The sequence below is a fragment of the Ctenopharyngodon idella genome, chromosome 6 (assembly GCF_019924925.1).
Source record: "Ctenopharyngodon idella isolate HZGC_01 chromosome 6, HZGC01, whole genome shotgun sequence".
Classification (NCBI taxonomy): Eukaryota; Metazoa; Chordata; class Actinopteri; order Cypriniformes; family Xenocyprididae; genus Ctenopharyngodon; species Ctenopharyngodon idella.
The window spans coordinates 2,230,420-2,247,635 of NC_067225.1; the positions used below are offsets into that span (position 1 = coordinate 2,230,420).

The 17,216-nt window shown below is 39.7% G+C and overlaps 1 protein-coding gene across 1 annotated transcript; it reads left to right on the forward strand.

Moving 5' to 3' along the window:
- The first annotated feature begins 11,002 nt into the window (after positions 1-11,002).
- s1pr5b (sphingosine-1-phosphate receptor 5b) lies at positions 11,003-17,216 on the forward strand. Its single transcript, XM_051898246.1, has 2 exons — positions 11,003-11,145; positions 14,021-17,216. The coding sequence occupies exon 2, from the start codon at positions 14,198-14,200 to the stop codon at positions 15,362-15,364; it is 1,167 nt and encodes a 388-aa protein (XP_051754206.1). The 5' UTR covers positions 11,003-11,145; positions 14,021-14,197; the 3' UTR covers positions 15,365-17,216.

The window sequence follows — 17,216 nt, forward strand, 5'->3', positions numbered from 1 at the left end:
GGTGGCAGGGGAGCATTTATTGGCTCATATTGGCAATTTCCTGTGATATTGTTTCACTCAGTTTTGCTTTTGAATAAATATTAAACATTATAAAATCACTAGGTTTAAAAATACATTTGATCAGGGTGAAGCATGAAGTAGCCAAAAATAAAACTTTTTTGTTGTTCCAAAAGTAATGTAATGCATTACTTTCCATGAAAAAAGTAACTAATGCAATTACTTACTTTTTTAGGGAGTAATGCAATATGGTAATGCATTACTTTTAAAAGTAACTTTCCCCAACACTGAGTATTACACTATATTAGCTAAAGCTACCTCAGGACACTGCAGAAACGACACACCAACAGGTGACATTTCGCCCGAAGTTTTCCAGCTGGCTTATATTATTGCGGAAGTTCTTAAGAATGCTCCGTGCATATGGTCCATTACCCATCCATAAAATAATCAGTCACTGGCTTCTTTCCTTAATGAATCAATCTTTTTGAACGAATCAAATTATTCAATGACTCATTCATTAGGACAGTGATTTGCGGTTTTAGATTTACATTTAAAACATTTATTCCCCATCAGGGGAGATTTAGCTGCTCAATGTCAAACTTTCTCGCTTGTGACAACTAACCTATTACACTCCCATGGCAGACATGTATATTTACAGATATGACAAGACATAATCATAATCACACACTGTTTCGCTGTTGGCCAGAGGATAACTGACTCCCTGACTGAGCCTGGTTTCTCCCAAGTTTTTTTCTCCATTTTTATCACCTGTTTGTCATCTGATGTCACCTGTTGGATTTTGGGTTCCTTGCTGCTGTCGCCTTTGGCTTGCTTAGTTGGGGACACTTGATATTCAACAATGTTTCTGATCTGCCTGCATTGACACCATTGTATGCAAACAGAACTGAGCTGGACGATGACATCACTGTTTTCTCCAGTGCTGATATATAAATTAACTAATTATTGATTTTTACAACAGAATTAATTAATACTGAATTTACTTAAGCTGGACAATGACACCATTTTCTTTAAGAGCTGCTGTGCAGCCAAATTATTTACCAGTTATCACAGCTGCTTTGACACAATCTGCAGTGTAAAAAGCACTATATAAATAAAGGTGACTTGACTTGACGAGACATGCACAGACAAGTGGCGTATGTACACAATTTCCCGCAAAAAGCATCTTGCTCAGTCTAAAATATAAACACTTATAACAGGCTTACCACAGTGAATCAGGGTAAGACAAAAACACGTTTTGGAAGAAGGATTGATGATTTATTGATTCATTATTTAAATTTTGTTCATTTTGGACAAAAGAAAGTTACATAGTAATTTTGATCAAATCTAAAGGAGTGTCATTTGCATGTTGCTTCATGTCTCACTTTCACTGGACAAACATAAAAACCAGTTTAACTCAGAACATTTCAAATCAGAACGGCTGCTGATCTCTGTGGTTGTGGTTATGGCATCCTCACATTAGCATTCAAGAGTCAATGTGACAGTACAATTTCTCTTTAATAGAACAAAAACACTGTTTTTTTTATGTTCACCTACAGGACAATCCAATTCAATAAAAACACGTCTGTGTGTGTCTGCAGACAGTGATGTCATGCTGCATTCACACATTCACTGAGCTTTATGAGGTTGATTCACACACTCAGTTACAGGCTGAATGTCTCTCCAAATACGCCTGTGTCTGTCTGGTATCTGTGGATCATACAACAGCCCAGAGAAAGAGAGGAAACGAGTGCAGAGATTTGCTTAATAAAATGAATATTAATAAAAAGGTGTAACATAAAACTGATTTACATATTGAAATGTTGGAAATGTGTATGTGCTGTCCTCAGATTATTCCATTGACAAACACTGTTTACTGGCGTGAGGGCGGGGCAACCTGTAACTCACATGAGATCCACCAATAGCAAACCACAACCATCTAACCATCCAATCATTTCCCCACAGACAAAATCAAGCCCCGCCCTACATTTGTTCTTGTTCCAGAAGCCATTTCACTTGGATATACATCACAATAGGGAAGAAAAGACTAGTGCAACTTCTGTTCCATACTGACTTTTGATGAGGTTCACACTGGTTCCTTTGCTCCATCATCAGCGGAAAAAAACCCTCTCTACGAATGCATTGGTTGGCTATTTTTCCCGCTCAAGTTAGAACAGAAAGGCTGTGCAAATGGATTTTTAAATGGCAATCAGTTTTTATATTATATTTATTTATTATGGTATTGTAATTTCAGGGAAGAAAGAAATAATAACACAGAAATGCAGGACAACGATTACATCTTGCAGGACACGGGACAAAGCTCACAGTTTTGGGACTGTCCCATCACCCTAATGTAGGCATTTACATGCACTAGAAAGGCTGAACAGGAATTTCTCACCCATGTGGGAAAATGATACACCAGATATCCATTACAGAAAATCACCTGAATGTGGCAAAATAAATTAACACAAATTAACACACAGTAAAGCAGAACTGTAGACCTTCATGTTTCAAATGAAACCATTTCATAGGTGTCATGTTCATCACATCTTAAATGATGTATTGTGTTTGATAATGACATTTTAAACATGTTTGGAATAAAATGGCCATATTCCTCCACTCAAAGTACACATTATCTGGCAACATGGATTAGAAATTTACAGACGAGCTGCTCCAGATGGTTCAGATCCCGTAACGCTGCTGGATGTCGACTTTGCCATCTAGTAGAAACTGAGAGATCTTTCTAAGAACAGCAGGCCTGTGCAGCCAGCTACAGTGAACGTGAATCCTGAGGGTTTTAGAAACACACTGATGCGAAACAAAGACTGACATTCAGCCTCAATACGACCCGCAGTGGAGCTTCATCACATCTCATCTGATCTCCTCATTCTGAAGCTGAAAGCAGCATAAAGAACAGTGAGATGTTAATCATTAAAACATCCAAACACAACAGCAGTTTGTCTTCATGGATTCAGTGGCTAACAGGGAAGTTCTTAAAATGTTATGAGCAAACGTTCTTTCAGTATCATTAATAGAATGTTCGTTCAATATTATCTGGTCTTTAATAATGTTCTCAAAACATTAGCACAAAAACATTATTTATGTATCTTTCATGGAACATTTTTTCCAAATTGTTTTAGTTGGACATTCATCTAACATTTTTTTTAAATGTTACTACTTGTTTCAGAACGTTCAGAGAACATTCAAAAGTAACATTCTCAAAATGAAATATTCTCTTACCGTTCACATAACCAAGAAAAAACATTTTTAAAACAAAAAATCCAGAAATAACATTTTGGGAACGTTTTGGGAATAACTTAATGGGAACATTAGCAAAACATTCTTAGAACATATTTTGTTACATATCATGTTATTTATAGAAAGGGCAACATCTAATATTTGGTTTACTGTTATGTTCAGATCTATTAATAAAAAGCTTTAAAATTAGTGTAAATCAACACATGCAAGACTGATATTCTGAATAAAAGCATGTTTTATTTTAAAACTATTTTTATATTAGCTGTACAGTGAAAAATGTAACGTGGCACGTGTGTGTATGTGTGTGTGTGTGTGTGTGTGTGTGTGTGTGTGCGCGTGCGTGTGTGTGTGTGTGTTTCGTGTTTGTTTTACATATGCTCAGGCAGACTGCAGAGGGATGGTGGACTTGTTTAGTCTCATAAAACTTAAAACCACGTAAACAGAAAGAAAGAGAAGAGATGTTTAGATACTACAATCATAGACAGACAGACAGATAAGCAGACGTAAGTCTGAGGGATGGCGTGTCTTTCTGCTCATGTGACTTTCATGTTTTCAGGTTTCGTGTGTTGAGGTTTTATACAGACACAAGCAGAATCGTGTTGTGTTGGTTTAAACGGACAGATTCACACACGAATGAAACTCTTTTGAACTAAAGCAGGTCAAAACCAACACCCCAGCTAACATGGAACGTTCTGGCAAGGTTCTCTCAAAGTTATAAACAAACGTTCTTCCAGTAACGTTAATAGAACACCCGTTCAAAGTTATCTGGTCTTTAATAATGTTCTCTAAACGTACAAAAACGTCTCAGTTACGTATGTAACCCTCGTTCCCTGAAGGAGGGAACGGAGACGTACGTCAGTAGTGACTGACGAATTGGGATATCGCTAGAGAGCCCTATCTGCTTTGAGTAAACTTACAACAAGCCAATGGAATTAGCGTGCGATATTTGCATAATGCGCACCGCCCCCGTCAGGTGGTATAAATAGGGAAGCAGATGCAATCGCACTCTGTTTTTCACTGAGGAGACAACCTGAGTCCGCACTACAGTGAGGGCACAGGAACTGTGGCGACGATACATACGTCTCCGTTCCCTCCTTCAGGGAACGAGGGTTACATATGTAACCGAGACGTTCCCTTTCAGTCGGTCACGTTCGACGTACGTCAGTAGTGACTGACGAATTGGGATCCCAAATAAAACGCCACAGTTACAGACCCCTTCCAGCGCCCAGCGCAAGCTCTAGCCACCTGGCGCACCAGTGGGGCGGAGAAGGGGGCGAGCTTACACTGAGAGAGTCTACTGCTGTTCCGCAAGACCCACTACAGTAAGACTTAGACAACAATGGGGAAGCGAACCCGTAGGGGACACTGCGGAGGCCACAACCTACCCTGCAGGGGAGGAATTTACGTGGAGAATACACATATGGACTGGCCATGGGCAGTAAGCATATGGAGTCTCTGGGATGGCTCCAGCCTAGAGATAGGGGGAGACTCATCTGACAGGTGACAGCAGAGCTGGCTCTGCTAAGGCAAAGACACGGTCTCACCGTGGGGAGTTAACTGTGGACAATACACATATGGGACCACTCACGTGGAGGAGTCACGACATATGGCACCCAGCCAAACATCAACGTCGGTGACAGACGTTTGGCCTGGCATCAGACACTCCGCAATGTCCGAGCCGCAAGGGGAGGTGGAGGAACTCGACAGGGTTCACCAAGCGGGGAACTCTACTGGAGTAAAGGATGCACGTAACCGGCCCAGGGGGCGGGAATGGCATTGCAAGCCGACACTAGAACGGGCTCTTCGCGTCTACCGGCTGCTGGAAGCAAGTACACGGGAAGATACCGGTTCTACACGAAGGCTATAGAATCTAGCGAACGTGTTGGGTGTCGCCCAGCCCGCAGCTCTACAGATATCTGTCAGCGAGGCGCCATGCGCCAGCGCCCAGGAAGAGGCCACTCCTCTAGTGGAGTGGGCTCTCAACCCGAGCGGGCAAGGCACGCCTTGGGACTGATAAGCCAAGGCGATGGCGTCCAATATCCAGTGGGCCATCCTCTGTTTGGAGACAGCCTTTCCCTTCTGCTGGCCTCCGTAACAGACAAAGAGCTGATCTGAGGTCCTAAAGCTTCACGTTCTATCCACGTACAGGCGCAGAGCGCGGACGGGACAGAGCAAAGCCAGGGCTGGGTCTGCCTCCTCCGAAGGCAGCACTTGCAGGTTCACTACCTGATCTCTGAAGGGAGTGGTAGGAACCTTGGGCACATATCCAGGCCGGGGTCTCAGAATGACGTGAGAGTCACCGGTCCCGAATTCCAGGCACGATTCGTCAACCGAAAATGCGTGCAGGTCCCCTACCCTCTTGAGCGAGGCCAATGCAACCAGGAGGACAGTCTTAAGGGACAGTACTTTTAACTCCAATGATTGCAAAGGCTCGAAGGGATGACCCCAGAGAGATGTAAGTACCAGGGTGAGATCCCAAGAGGGTACAGAGGGAGGGCGAGGCGGATTTAGTCTCCTCGCCCCCCTCAGGAACCTGACGATCAGATCGTGCTTCCCCAAAGACTTACCATCAACTGCGTCATGATGTGCGGCAATAGCGGCAACATACACCTTGAGGGTGGAGGGCGACAGCCATCGCTCCAAGCCCTCTTGCAGGAAGGAGCGCACAGATCTGATCGAACATGATCGGGGGTCCTCTCGGTGAGAGGAACACCATTCGACGAACTGGTTCCACTTCAACGCATAGAGGTTCCTAGTAGAGAGAAAAAAAAAAAAAAACACAGACAGGGTAAGCATGGCATGTGTGGGACGGCTGGGGATGGGTATGGATTTTGGGACCCTCTGCCCCGCAGCACCGCACCTTGATAGCTCGTTGCAACATGACGCTGACGGGGGTCTATCCTATGCCATGGCCATGAGGAGAATAGAGGCAGCTTTATAATATCTTATTATTAATAGCTGTATCAATATTACCATTATTAATACTATTATTATTATTATTATTATTATTATTATTATCACTGCCATTGCAACTACTACTATTATCATTACTATTAATGGCTCTATCAATATTACCATTATTAATATTATTATCATAGTGAGTAAAACTATCTGATTCTAAAACAAGCAGCCCAACATGCCAAAAACTGCAGAAAGAGGAAATAACCTCCTCATTTACCACAATATTTTAATGAAGCACTGCAACCACAGCAGCTGCTGCATGTAAGAAAGAAAAAAAGACTTTTCTAGTAGGCCCTACCTTTAAAATTCAATGTCATTTCTTTTACGAAAGATAACTTGTGTTTTTTACTTTTTTAATGTGTTTTATTTTGCATTATTTTCATGTTGCACTGTTTAACTGTATGCAATGTGACTTCAAAGTTAAAACTGAATGCCCTGTCTGACCTCTTTATTAGCTGGCATCTATAACCGTCAGTGATGCAAACAACTTTTAGACAAAACTCTGAACATTCAATATCATCTTTAAATAGAAAAAATTTGTGTGTATTCAATCGATGGCACTAATTCTTCTTACCTTGCTTGCCGCAAGGGGGTTCCACAAGGCTCCGTCTTGGGACCAATTCTATTTTCACTTTAAATTAATAATTTACCTGGAATTCGTAAAGATGTAAATGTTCAGATGTATGCAGATGATGTAGTCATTTTTACCCATGAAAATAATTTTAAAGAAGCTTTAATTACTTTGACTTCTACTATGACCAATATTCAGGATTGACTTACCAAATCAGGTTTATTATTGAATACAAAAAAAAAAAAAAATTGTATGGTTGTGTATGGTTGCAAAACAATTAGTAAAGATGACGCATTCAAAGGTATTCCTGAGAGCGAGAGGGGAGGAGTTTATGTATCTTGGGGTTACCTTAGATTCTACTCTAACTTTTAAAAGTCCCGTAAAAAAGTTAGAGCGCTGCGTATTCAGCCCCTCCAGCAGCACAGGCTCTGTGGAGAGCAGCGACGTATAGCTGTAACAGTCTGTGAGGAAAGGACACTTCAGGACAAAAGAGTTTTAAAGATGTTTGGGTGCAAGAGTGCCTGCAGGATTTCATCTACTCAATATATTCAATATGTGAGAGCAACAGTTCACAAATGCGTCTCTACAGTTTTTAAAACATGAAAGTGGAAAAAACAACGAAATAATTAAAGACATTCAGTTTTTAAACAGGAAAAATAGAAGCTTGCTTCCGCCACAGAATAAAAAATATATAAGCTAATTGCAACTTTTTATCTCACAAATCTTACTTTATTTCACAAATCTGACTTTATTTCTCACAATTCTGTCTTTATTTTGCTTTTCTGACTTCATATAGTAACGAATGGGAATGTGACAGCATAGGTATGGATCCACATGCAGGCTTTATTCATAAGAAGAGCGTAGTCAAACAGGCAGTAGGTCGATCACCAGCAAACAGTAACAGGAAGGCAAGGCAAAAGAGTAATCCAAAAACACAGGCAATGGTCAAGGCAAGGAGCGAACGATCATAAAACAAGGAATCAGTCCAGGGTCAACAACACAGGCTAGGCTAGGCTAGGCTAGGCTAGGCAAAACAAGAAAAAACAGGAATAACACAGAATTCAAACATTGGCTCAACAATACTCAGCAATGTGTGTGTGTTTGAGTGCAGCTTATAAAGTGTCACTGATGGGAAGCAGGTGTGAGTGTGTAATTAGTTCCTAGATGGAGAATTGTGGGAAATGGAGTCCATATAACAAAATTGATGAACACAGACCCAGGGCACGTTACGTATATCTTGCAATTCTGACTTTATTTCGCAATTCTGACTTTATTTCTCGCAATTTTGACTTTATTTCTTGTAATTCCGACTTTATTTCTGACTTTATTTCTCGCAATTCTGACTTTATTTTGCACAATTCTGACTTTATTTCTTGCAATTAAAACTTTAAGACTTTATTTCTCGCAATTCTGACTTTATTTTTTGCAATTCTGACTTCATTTCTTGCAGTTCTGACTTTATCGCAATTCTGACTTTATCTCATAATTCTGACTTTATTTCACACAATTCTGACTTCATTTCACGCAATTCAGACTTTATTTCACGCAATTCTGACTTTATTTCTCACAATTCTGATATTATTTCGCACAATTCTGATTTTATTTCATGCAATTCTGACATTGGGCCCTATTTTAACAATCTAAGTGCATGGTCTAAAGCGCATGGCCCAAGTGCACTTAGGGAGTGTCCGAATCCACTTTTGGTAGTTTAACGATGGGAAAAATGGTCTAAAAAGGTTGTCCCTATTCTCTTAATGAGTAATGGGTGTGTTTTGGGCATAACGTGCAATAAACCAATCAGAGTCTCATCTCCCATTCCCTTTAAAAGCCAGTTGCGCTCGCGCCATGGCGGATTCGCTATTTACATGGTGGAATTTGCAAGTGGAAAAACTGAACGCTTCTCTAGCAAGTAAACGGATCTGCTGGTGCGCGAGGTTTAAGCGCGCAAACAGACCATCTACGGGACAATCCGGATTCCACCAAAGCATTTTTAACTTTATGCACACAGTAATAATCTTTTACATTTTAATCCTTTTATTTTTAATATTTGGCATGTTTTGTGTGCTGCTGCACATCCCTGTGTGTGTAGGGGGAGACCGGGGGCAATTGTAAAAAATTTTGGTCATGTCATCATTACTCAAAAACCTTTTGAAATATTTGGATACAATTTTTATGTCAGTAACCTGTATCTGTGTTCTACTTGTTAACAGTCACTAAATGTTTTTACAAGCAATGTTAGAGTCACAATATTGATTGAAACATTAGAAGTCAAATGTTACATCTGCCTCCACATGCAGGGGTGATTGTAACAGCATATGGGGGCAATTGTAACAACACATGTAATACCTTCATATAAATACCAATGACCACAATAAGCTCCAGAGAATATAGATATAGTTAAAACTATTCAATATCCATTACATCCATATTATCCAGAACAATTAATTAACTCCCCTTGCTGTTTTCCTCGGTCTGAACCTAGGCATGCTGTGAACAAAGGCAACCTAGGCATGCTGTGAACCAGACTGAGAGGCAAAAACACTTTTCTTAAATTATTGGAATCTATCAATCTATTTTGATGTCCTTACTAAGCTGGACACTATTTTGATGGTGTCTGGGGCAACTGTAATGCAGTGTTACAATTGCACCCGACTGTACCACCCCGTGACAAGCTACCCTAGAAACAACAAAGCTAATGTTTGACAAAGATATCAAATGTTAGACAACAGAATGGTCATCAAAACAAGACAGATTAATTTCATAGACATTAATGGTTAAGACAGTATGAGGAAAATACTGTAGATGAAAAAAATTACTTTTATACCTCAAAAATGAGTCTTTGTAGAAAAAGCTTGTCCTTTGGCATGCAGAGAGGGATCTCCACAGAGCAAAACAAAAATAACAAAAAAAAAAAAAATTGCGCCATTTAAACCAGGTTTCAGTTGGTCAATGGCACAGTCTATTTCAGTTGCCTCAAAATAGCAACGCACCAACAATACGCCTGAACGCCTGAGTGCAGGACATGAAAACGATAACTGCGTCGGGCTGAAACTAGCAAAAAAGAATTTTAATATAAATTTTAATATATTCTTTTATAAAGAATTTTTATAAAAGATATCTTTTTTTTTTCTTCATTTCTTAAAGTGTGTTATTTTGCATTATTTTCACGTTGCACTGTTTAACCATGCACAATGTGACCTCAAATGTCAAACTGGATGCCCTGTCTGACCTCTGAACCTTATATATAACTCTCAGTGATGCACATGACCTTTAGACAAAACTATGAACATTCATTCTAAAAACGAAACTACAGAAACAAACAAACACGCTCACTTATATTTCATTCCCCAGTGCACCCGTGAGAACTACATCTTAAGCCGGTTTTACTGAAGATGTTCTGCAGGATCTGCCCAGATAGAAACCGGATCAGATTTTCTCTAGACTCGTCTGTTTGGCCTGTTAACGTCTGTCAGCTAAACAAAGATGCTCAGTGTTTGTTTTATTCGAGCATTCCTCACCACTCGAGTCCTGATGTGTGTCAGAAGCTCACGGGAGGTTCCCGCACGACACAGTGACACAGTTCAAAGACAAATATAAACGCGCAGGTGTGTGAACAGGAAGCTCAGAGATGCAGTCGGGCAAGTCGGTGGGCAGTAACAGTAACTCTGATACCCGAGGCAGAACATGAGAAGACAAGTCTGAGCTCGAGCCTGATCCAACAACAGAGTCACGTTCACTTCATTTGACTGAACCTTCATTTGGCTCAGTCGTGTTATCTTGTCACGGCGGTCAGGCTTTCAGTTACATGATTAAAGTCATCCAGTACACTCTTAAAAATAAAGGCTCCAAAAAGAATTTTACGCAGCAGTGCCATAGAAGAACAATTTTAAAAATCTAAAGAACCTTTTTCCACTATAAAGAACCTTTTGTGGAATGGAATGTTATAGATTCTTTATGGAACCATCGATGCCAACAAAAACCTTTCTTTTTAAATGTAGATAAGTTAATTAACCTGGTTAAATTGTTGAGACCGATAATGACATTTTCAGCTAATTTACGTGTTTTTCAGTGGACATTATTGTCTCCTACATTATTATTATATTACATTATTATTACTCCTACAGCAAGAACCATGTCAAAATCATATTATGACTCAAAGAAACCAACAAACATAAAAAGTGTTAAACCCTCAACCACTGAAGGACTGCAGGAGGAGAGAGAGATATAGAGAGAGAGCGAGCGAGTGAGTCTCCAGTAAAAGGGCAGCTCCTCTGTAGTTTCATGTTGAGTCGTGTTTCTTTCTGCCACTGAAGTTCTTCATGCCAAAGTAGAAGCTTCACTGACACACATTACTAGAAACGGTAAGAGATTTCTAGCCATTCTGACAAGTTATTACTATGAATAATTAGGGTCAGGAACTCTGTGAGAGGAGATAAATGAGTATAAGCTGTGCTTGTGTGTGTGTGTGTGTGTGTGTGTGTGTGTGTGTGTGTGTGTGTGTGTGTATGTGTGTGTGAGAGAAAGTTTCTGTTTGGTTGATTTTTATTATTATTTTATTGTTTTATTTAACAGGGACAATACAGAATAACATCGCTGCACTATTTTGAGAAGCAGATGCTCTCTATATATGCTTCTAGCTGATTAATAATTCTACCATGTGTCTCTGGTAAAGCTTGTACTATAAGAACCAAAGACATCTGACATCCAACAAAGAATCTAAAATTTAAAACACTGTAAAAAAAAAAAAAAAATGTACGCACAGAAAATTAAATACACGCAAAGAAAATAACCAATAGCATATAGCCAAATTAGAAGAATTTCTAAGAATTTCTAAGAAGAAAGTGAAAGCTTAAAGATTTTTATTTGATAACATCAGTTAACATGACCTAAAATTACTTCTAAAGAATATATTTATCTTAGATCATATTCAATTCAACGATTGCTAATATATTATTAAAATCAAATGTTGTATCTGTTATTATTATTTGATGGACCTGAGCTATGAACTATGAAAAGCTGTAGCTATTTTTTATTAACTAACATTTAAAATTAATAAATACTGTATACAATACAAATGTATTGCTCGTTGTTAATGTTAACTAACATTAACTGGTAACATTTTATGGTCCAGTAGAATGTTTAGCCATTCTACTGTCTATAAGTAACTTTGCAACTACATATTAACTTATTCTACTAACCTGAACCCTATCTACTAATACTCTAATGAGAGCATGTAGTTTCAAAGTGACTTATAGTTAGTAGAATGTCTAAATTGGACCATCAAAATAAAATGTTACCCATTAATTTTATTCTAAAGTGTTGCTGAATCAAATATATCTGCATATTTCTTTAATTTGATGGGACCTTATCATTATATAAATGTTAATCAACAGAATTTGCGAGAGCTTTTTCATTTGATGGAAGAACGTATGATCAGTTGAGTTGTTTTCCTGTGGCAAACAAGCATCAATCTTTTACATACGCAGTCCTCTAATGTAACATGATACAGTTAAACGTTAGCATGTGTCTGAATGGAGCCCCAGAATTCCTTGGCTTAACATCACTCACGTTTGTGAAACTGAACATCTATAAAAGACTAAACATTTCTGGTCATGAAATTAATCAGACTGTCTTAAAGGGATAGTTCACCCAAAAATAAAATTCTCTCATTATTTACTCACCCTCGAGTTGTTCTAAACCCACATGAATTTCTTTCTTATGCTAAACACAAAAGAACATATTTTGAAGAATGCTGGTAACCAAGGTTTTTTTTTTTTTTTTTTTTTTTTTGTCCCCATTGACTTCCATAATATTTTTTTTCCATACTATAGAAGTCAATGGGGTCCATCAACTGTTCGGTTACTGACACTATTGAAAATATCTTCTTCTGTGTTCAGCATAAGATAGAAATTCATGCAGGCTTAGAACAACTTGAAGGTAAGTAAATGATGACAGAATTTTCATTTCTGGGTGAACTAATCCTTTAAATTAATTTCTCTAAACACCATAAAATAAGAAGAGTAGTGTTTGACAGAATGTGAAGTTACTCAAATGACTTAAAGGGATAGTTCACCCAAAAGTGAAAATTCTGTCATCATTTACTCACCCTCAAGTTGTTCCAAACCTGTATGAATTTCTTTGTTTTGCTGAACACAAAAGAAGATAATTTGAATAGTGTCTGTAACCAAACAGTTGATGTGCCCCATTGACTTCCATAGTATTTATTTTTTCCTACTTTGGAAGTCAATGGCTACCGTCAACTGTCTGGTTACTGACATTCTTCAAAATATCTTCATTTATGTTCAACAGAAGAAAGAAACTCAGGTTTGGAACAACTTGAGGTGAGTTTTTGGGTGAACTATCCCTTTAAAGTAAGTACTTTAAAGGGGTGGTTGATTATGAATGTAAAGGGAGATATTTTCAGAATTCTCTGTTTAAGGACTACAACAAACAGCTGGTAGGGACTACAATGAGCTTCTTCCCAGGTTAGTGATTTACAAAGACCCTGCCCCCGAGAACACACAACAACGGGGGTGAGACCATGTTGGGCTGCTTTAGAAAAGAGAAAGAGTTGTTATAGTAGAGTGTTGTTGCCATACCGTCATTTTATGCCAGACTGCTTCACAAACGAGGCTCAATTCAATGCTGGATTTGCACAGAAGATTAACATGATGGCACATGCTAGTCGATGAGTTGAATCAACTCCACAGAAACTACATACATTTATCCACTAACCATTCAGAAACGTCCAGGTGTTTCTAAAAGTTGTAACTACTTCCAGAGTTTCTCCACCAGTGTCCGGCTCCGGTTTGAACAAATGTAAGGCTGAACACCATTACTGACAATCGTCATTTTGGCTGCGTGAGATTCTACAGCTTTGTTGCTGTTGAGCTGTTAAAGCTCCGCCTTCTTCTGGAAAGGGGGCTGGAAGCAGCAGCTCATTTGCATTTAAAGGGACACACACAAAAACGGCGTGTTCTTGATCACACCCAAATAGGGGCAAATTTGACAAGCTATAATAAATGATCTGTGGGGTATTTTGAGCTGAAACTTCACGGAAACATTCTGGGGACACCAGAGACTTATATTACATCTTGTGAAAAGGGGCATAATAGGTCCCTTTAAAGTTTTGATGACCAAACAGCAGCAAGCAGAAAGAGAGACGGTGGGTGTTTGGTTTGTTTCTGCTCACTTTGTTTAGTAAGCTGATGATGTTTTTATGCTCTTGTGTTTTAGGGTCAGGAATGAAGTGATGGACCCAAATGAAGCAGCTCTGCTCACCTGTGCCATCCTCTGGTCACTCAGTGTTCAACAGCACTGCAGTGATGAATTTGATGAGCTGAATTCCATGGTGTCTCATCACTGAGGAAGACTAACAGCAAGAAGACATTTTTTTTTTACTGCTGGGGACCCATGGATGCGATTCACCCTTCACCCAGCGCAGGGTTGTCCAACGTGTCCTCATTCGCTCGCGTGAGTGCCTTCCAGAGCTACCGGGACAATGAAGTCCTTCAGCGGCACTATAACTATACAGGCAAACTGGATCAGAACCGAAAAGGACTCAAACCAGAAGCCATTGCCTTACTTTTCATCTGCCTCATCATTGTTGTGGAGAACTTCATCGTCCTCATGGCCATCTGGAAAAACAAGAAGTTCCACATGCCCATGTATTATCTGCTGGGCAACCTGACGTTCTCAGACCTGCTAGCCGGATTCACTTACATGCTGAATATCGTCCTGTCAGGGCCGAAGACGCTGAGTTTGACACCACTGCTCTGGTTTCTAAGAGAAGGTGGCGTGTTTATTACGCTGATGGCGTCCATAGTTAGCTTACTGGCCATCGCCATTGAGCGTTACTTCACCATGCTCAACACAAAGCCTTATTACCGCGCCAAGCGCAACCGCATGTTCGCTCTGATCGGGGTGAGCTGGGCGTTGTCGCTGTTGCTAGGCACCCTGCCTATTATGGGCTGGAACTGTTTGCATGACCTGAAATCGTGCTCCACAGTGCTACCGCTCTACGCCAAAAGCTACATCTTTTTTTGTGTATTCGTGTTCATGGCCATCCTGTTCGCCATCGCTGTTCTGTACGGACGGATTTTTCACTTCGTAAAGTCCAACACGCAGAACCCAAGTTCCATGCCGCGCAAAGCCTATGGCCTTCGCTCGCGGAAGTACATGGCGTTGCTGAAGACGGTCACCATTGTGGTGGGAGTGTTTATCCTGTGCTGGATGCCGCTGTTTGTGCTCCTGCTGATGGACTTTGTGTGTCCCACGAAGGCGTGTCCGGTCCTCTTCAAGGCTGATTACTTCCTGGGTGTGGCCATGATTAATTCCTTCATTAATCCCATTATTTACACAATGACGAGCAAAGACATACGGCGAGCCATCCTGAAGCTGCTCTGCAAACGCTGCCTGACGACCAAAGATGGGCAAGTGAGGAATATTGGCATTAAGATTAGCTTCACTAAGACGGACGTAAACCGCCAGGGGCTGGAGACGACTGTTTCATCGGGCAATGCCACGACCATGCATGTCAAATCCATCTACCCAAAGCTCAAATTTTCCGTCATCGCCTAACGCCATGTTACACATAATCAGAGGTTTGTCCTTTCCAGTTGCGACAGCAATACGCAACAATTCTGTTTTAGACACGGTTTCTATTTCTGCGACGTTGCGGCTGGAACAGCATACAAAGTATGACAATGATAATCACAGGTACTAATTATATGCTTTATTTAATATATCCTTTATAGCCGTATTGAGCGACAATGGATAATTCACCAAAATTAAAGGAAACAAGAGTGTTCGAACTGTCAACTCAATGTGAACAAACAAGAGTATTCTATGATAAAGACTGTTTGTCACTCAGTATGTATTTTTAATAATGTTAAAATTGTGTAATATTTATGAATTTGATGTACTTATCCATTTTGTTGTGACTGCAGTGTGCTTGCAGAGACACTCCGCCCACACGCTCTTCTGATTAGCTGTGATTTCAGATCGATTTGGTTGCAAGTGCAATGCGCTTTTCTGATTGGCTGTGATTTTGACTTTATTTGTGGAGCGTTGAAAGTCCTCCTGGGAAGTTTGTACTTACATTGTGGGAAGTTGTGTTTGCGATGTCAGGTGCGTTCAAGTCACTTTCGTTGGAAATAAGATGGCAGTGTACCTTCTTTTAATGAACTACAAAAAAAAGCAAGGTTTTTAACTGTAGCCTACATCTAAAAAATGAAGAACAAAGAATGTGTATTAGGTGTGTTTTGCTTTTTGTTTTTAATTATTTTATGAAGCCATTGTAAACTTTATTGTTACATATTATATTGTTATATTACAATGCTATCATATTTTGGGCATGCAAATAACTTACTTCGCTGTAAATAGAAAAGCCTGACAATGTCACTGTTGAATACCTAATATTGTGGTATTCCGCCATGTTTCTCACTGACACGCACCCAAATTGTAAAGATTGGAGCCACTCGTATTTACGACAACTTTCCAACATGACTTGAATGCACCATTAGCTGTGAGTGCAGTGCGCTTGCAGAGAGACTCCACCCGCACGCCTTTCTAATTGGCTATGATTTTTGTGTGATTCTGTGTCACGTCTCGTGTGCTCAGACAAAATGCTTGTCACTGGAATTTTGTCTTGACTTGTCTTGTTAGTACATAATGTAAAAAGTGTTCTTGGCCGTGACATCTTCAGCGCTGAACATGTGAAAATGATCCTGAGGACTCCAACTTTGTTACACATACAAGCCCAAGCACATTCAGGCTCTGGACTGAATCATGATGAACCAAACCGAATTAAAGGCACATAATAAACCACAGTCGCAAAGCACAGCTGGAAAAAAAAACAACAATTGCACTTTGGCAAAATTCCCTTTTGCTCGCAACATGGACCTGAAGCTGTCGTGGGCAGAAAGTGGTATTTACGTAGGTGTTTTCCAGCATTTCAACAAACAGCCACATGGCCTTTTACATTTGAATTCACAATTACATTTGCAAACATATGCAGAAATACTCTATCAGTGCATCAACCAGTAGCTATCAGTTTGAGATCTGCAGCGCATGCAAAGACTTCAAACAAACATGCAGTTTTCTGCAGACGGCAGTGAACAGCAGAGGGACCGTGATATAAGACCATATATGTCTGTAGATTCTGGTACTGTAAAATATACAAACCCTTCACAGCAATATGAGGAAAAGCACTGTAAATATTCCACTTCAACAGAAACGCTTCCTAAGCACTCTTGATTGAATGATGAACTGTAAGCATCTCTTAACACAAAAGCATTTAAGATTTGTTTGTACAGGTTCTTTTGTACAGTGTAAATGTTTGATATGCTGTTTTCACAAGCTTTTTTTTTTAAAAACCATTGCTACTAAATTATGTTTTTTCTTATCTGACATTAAATATTTTTTAAGATAA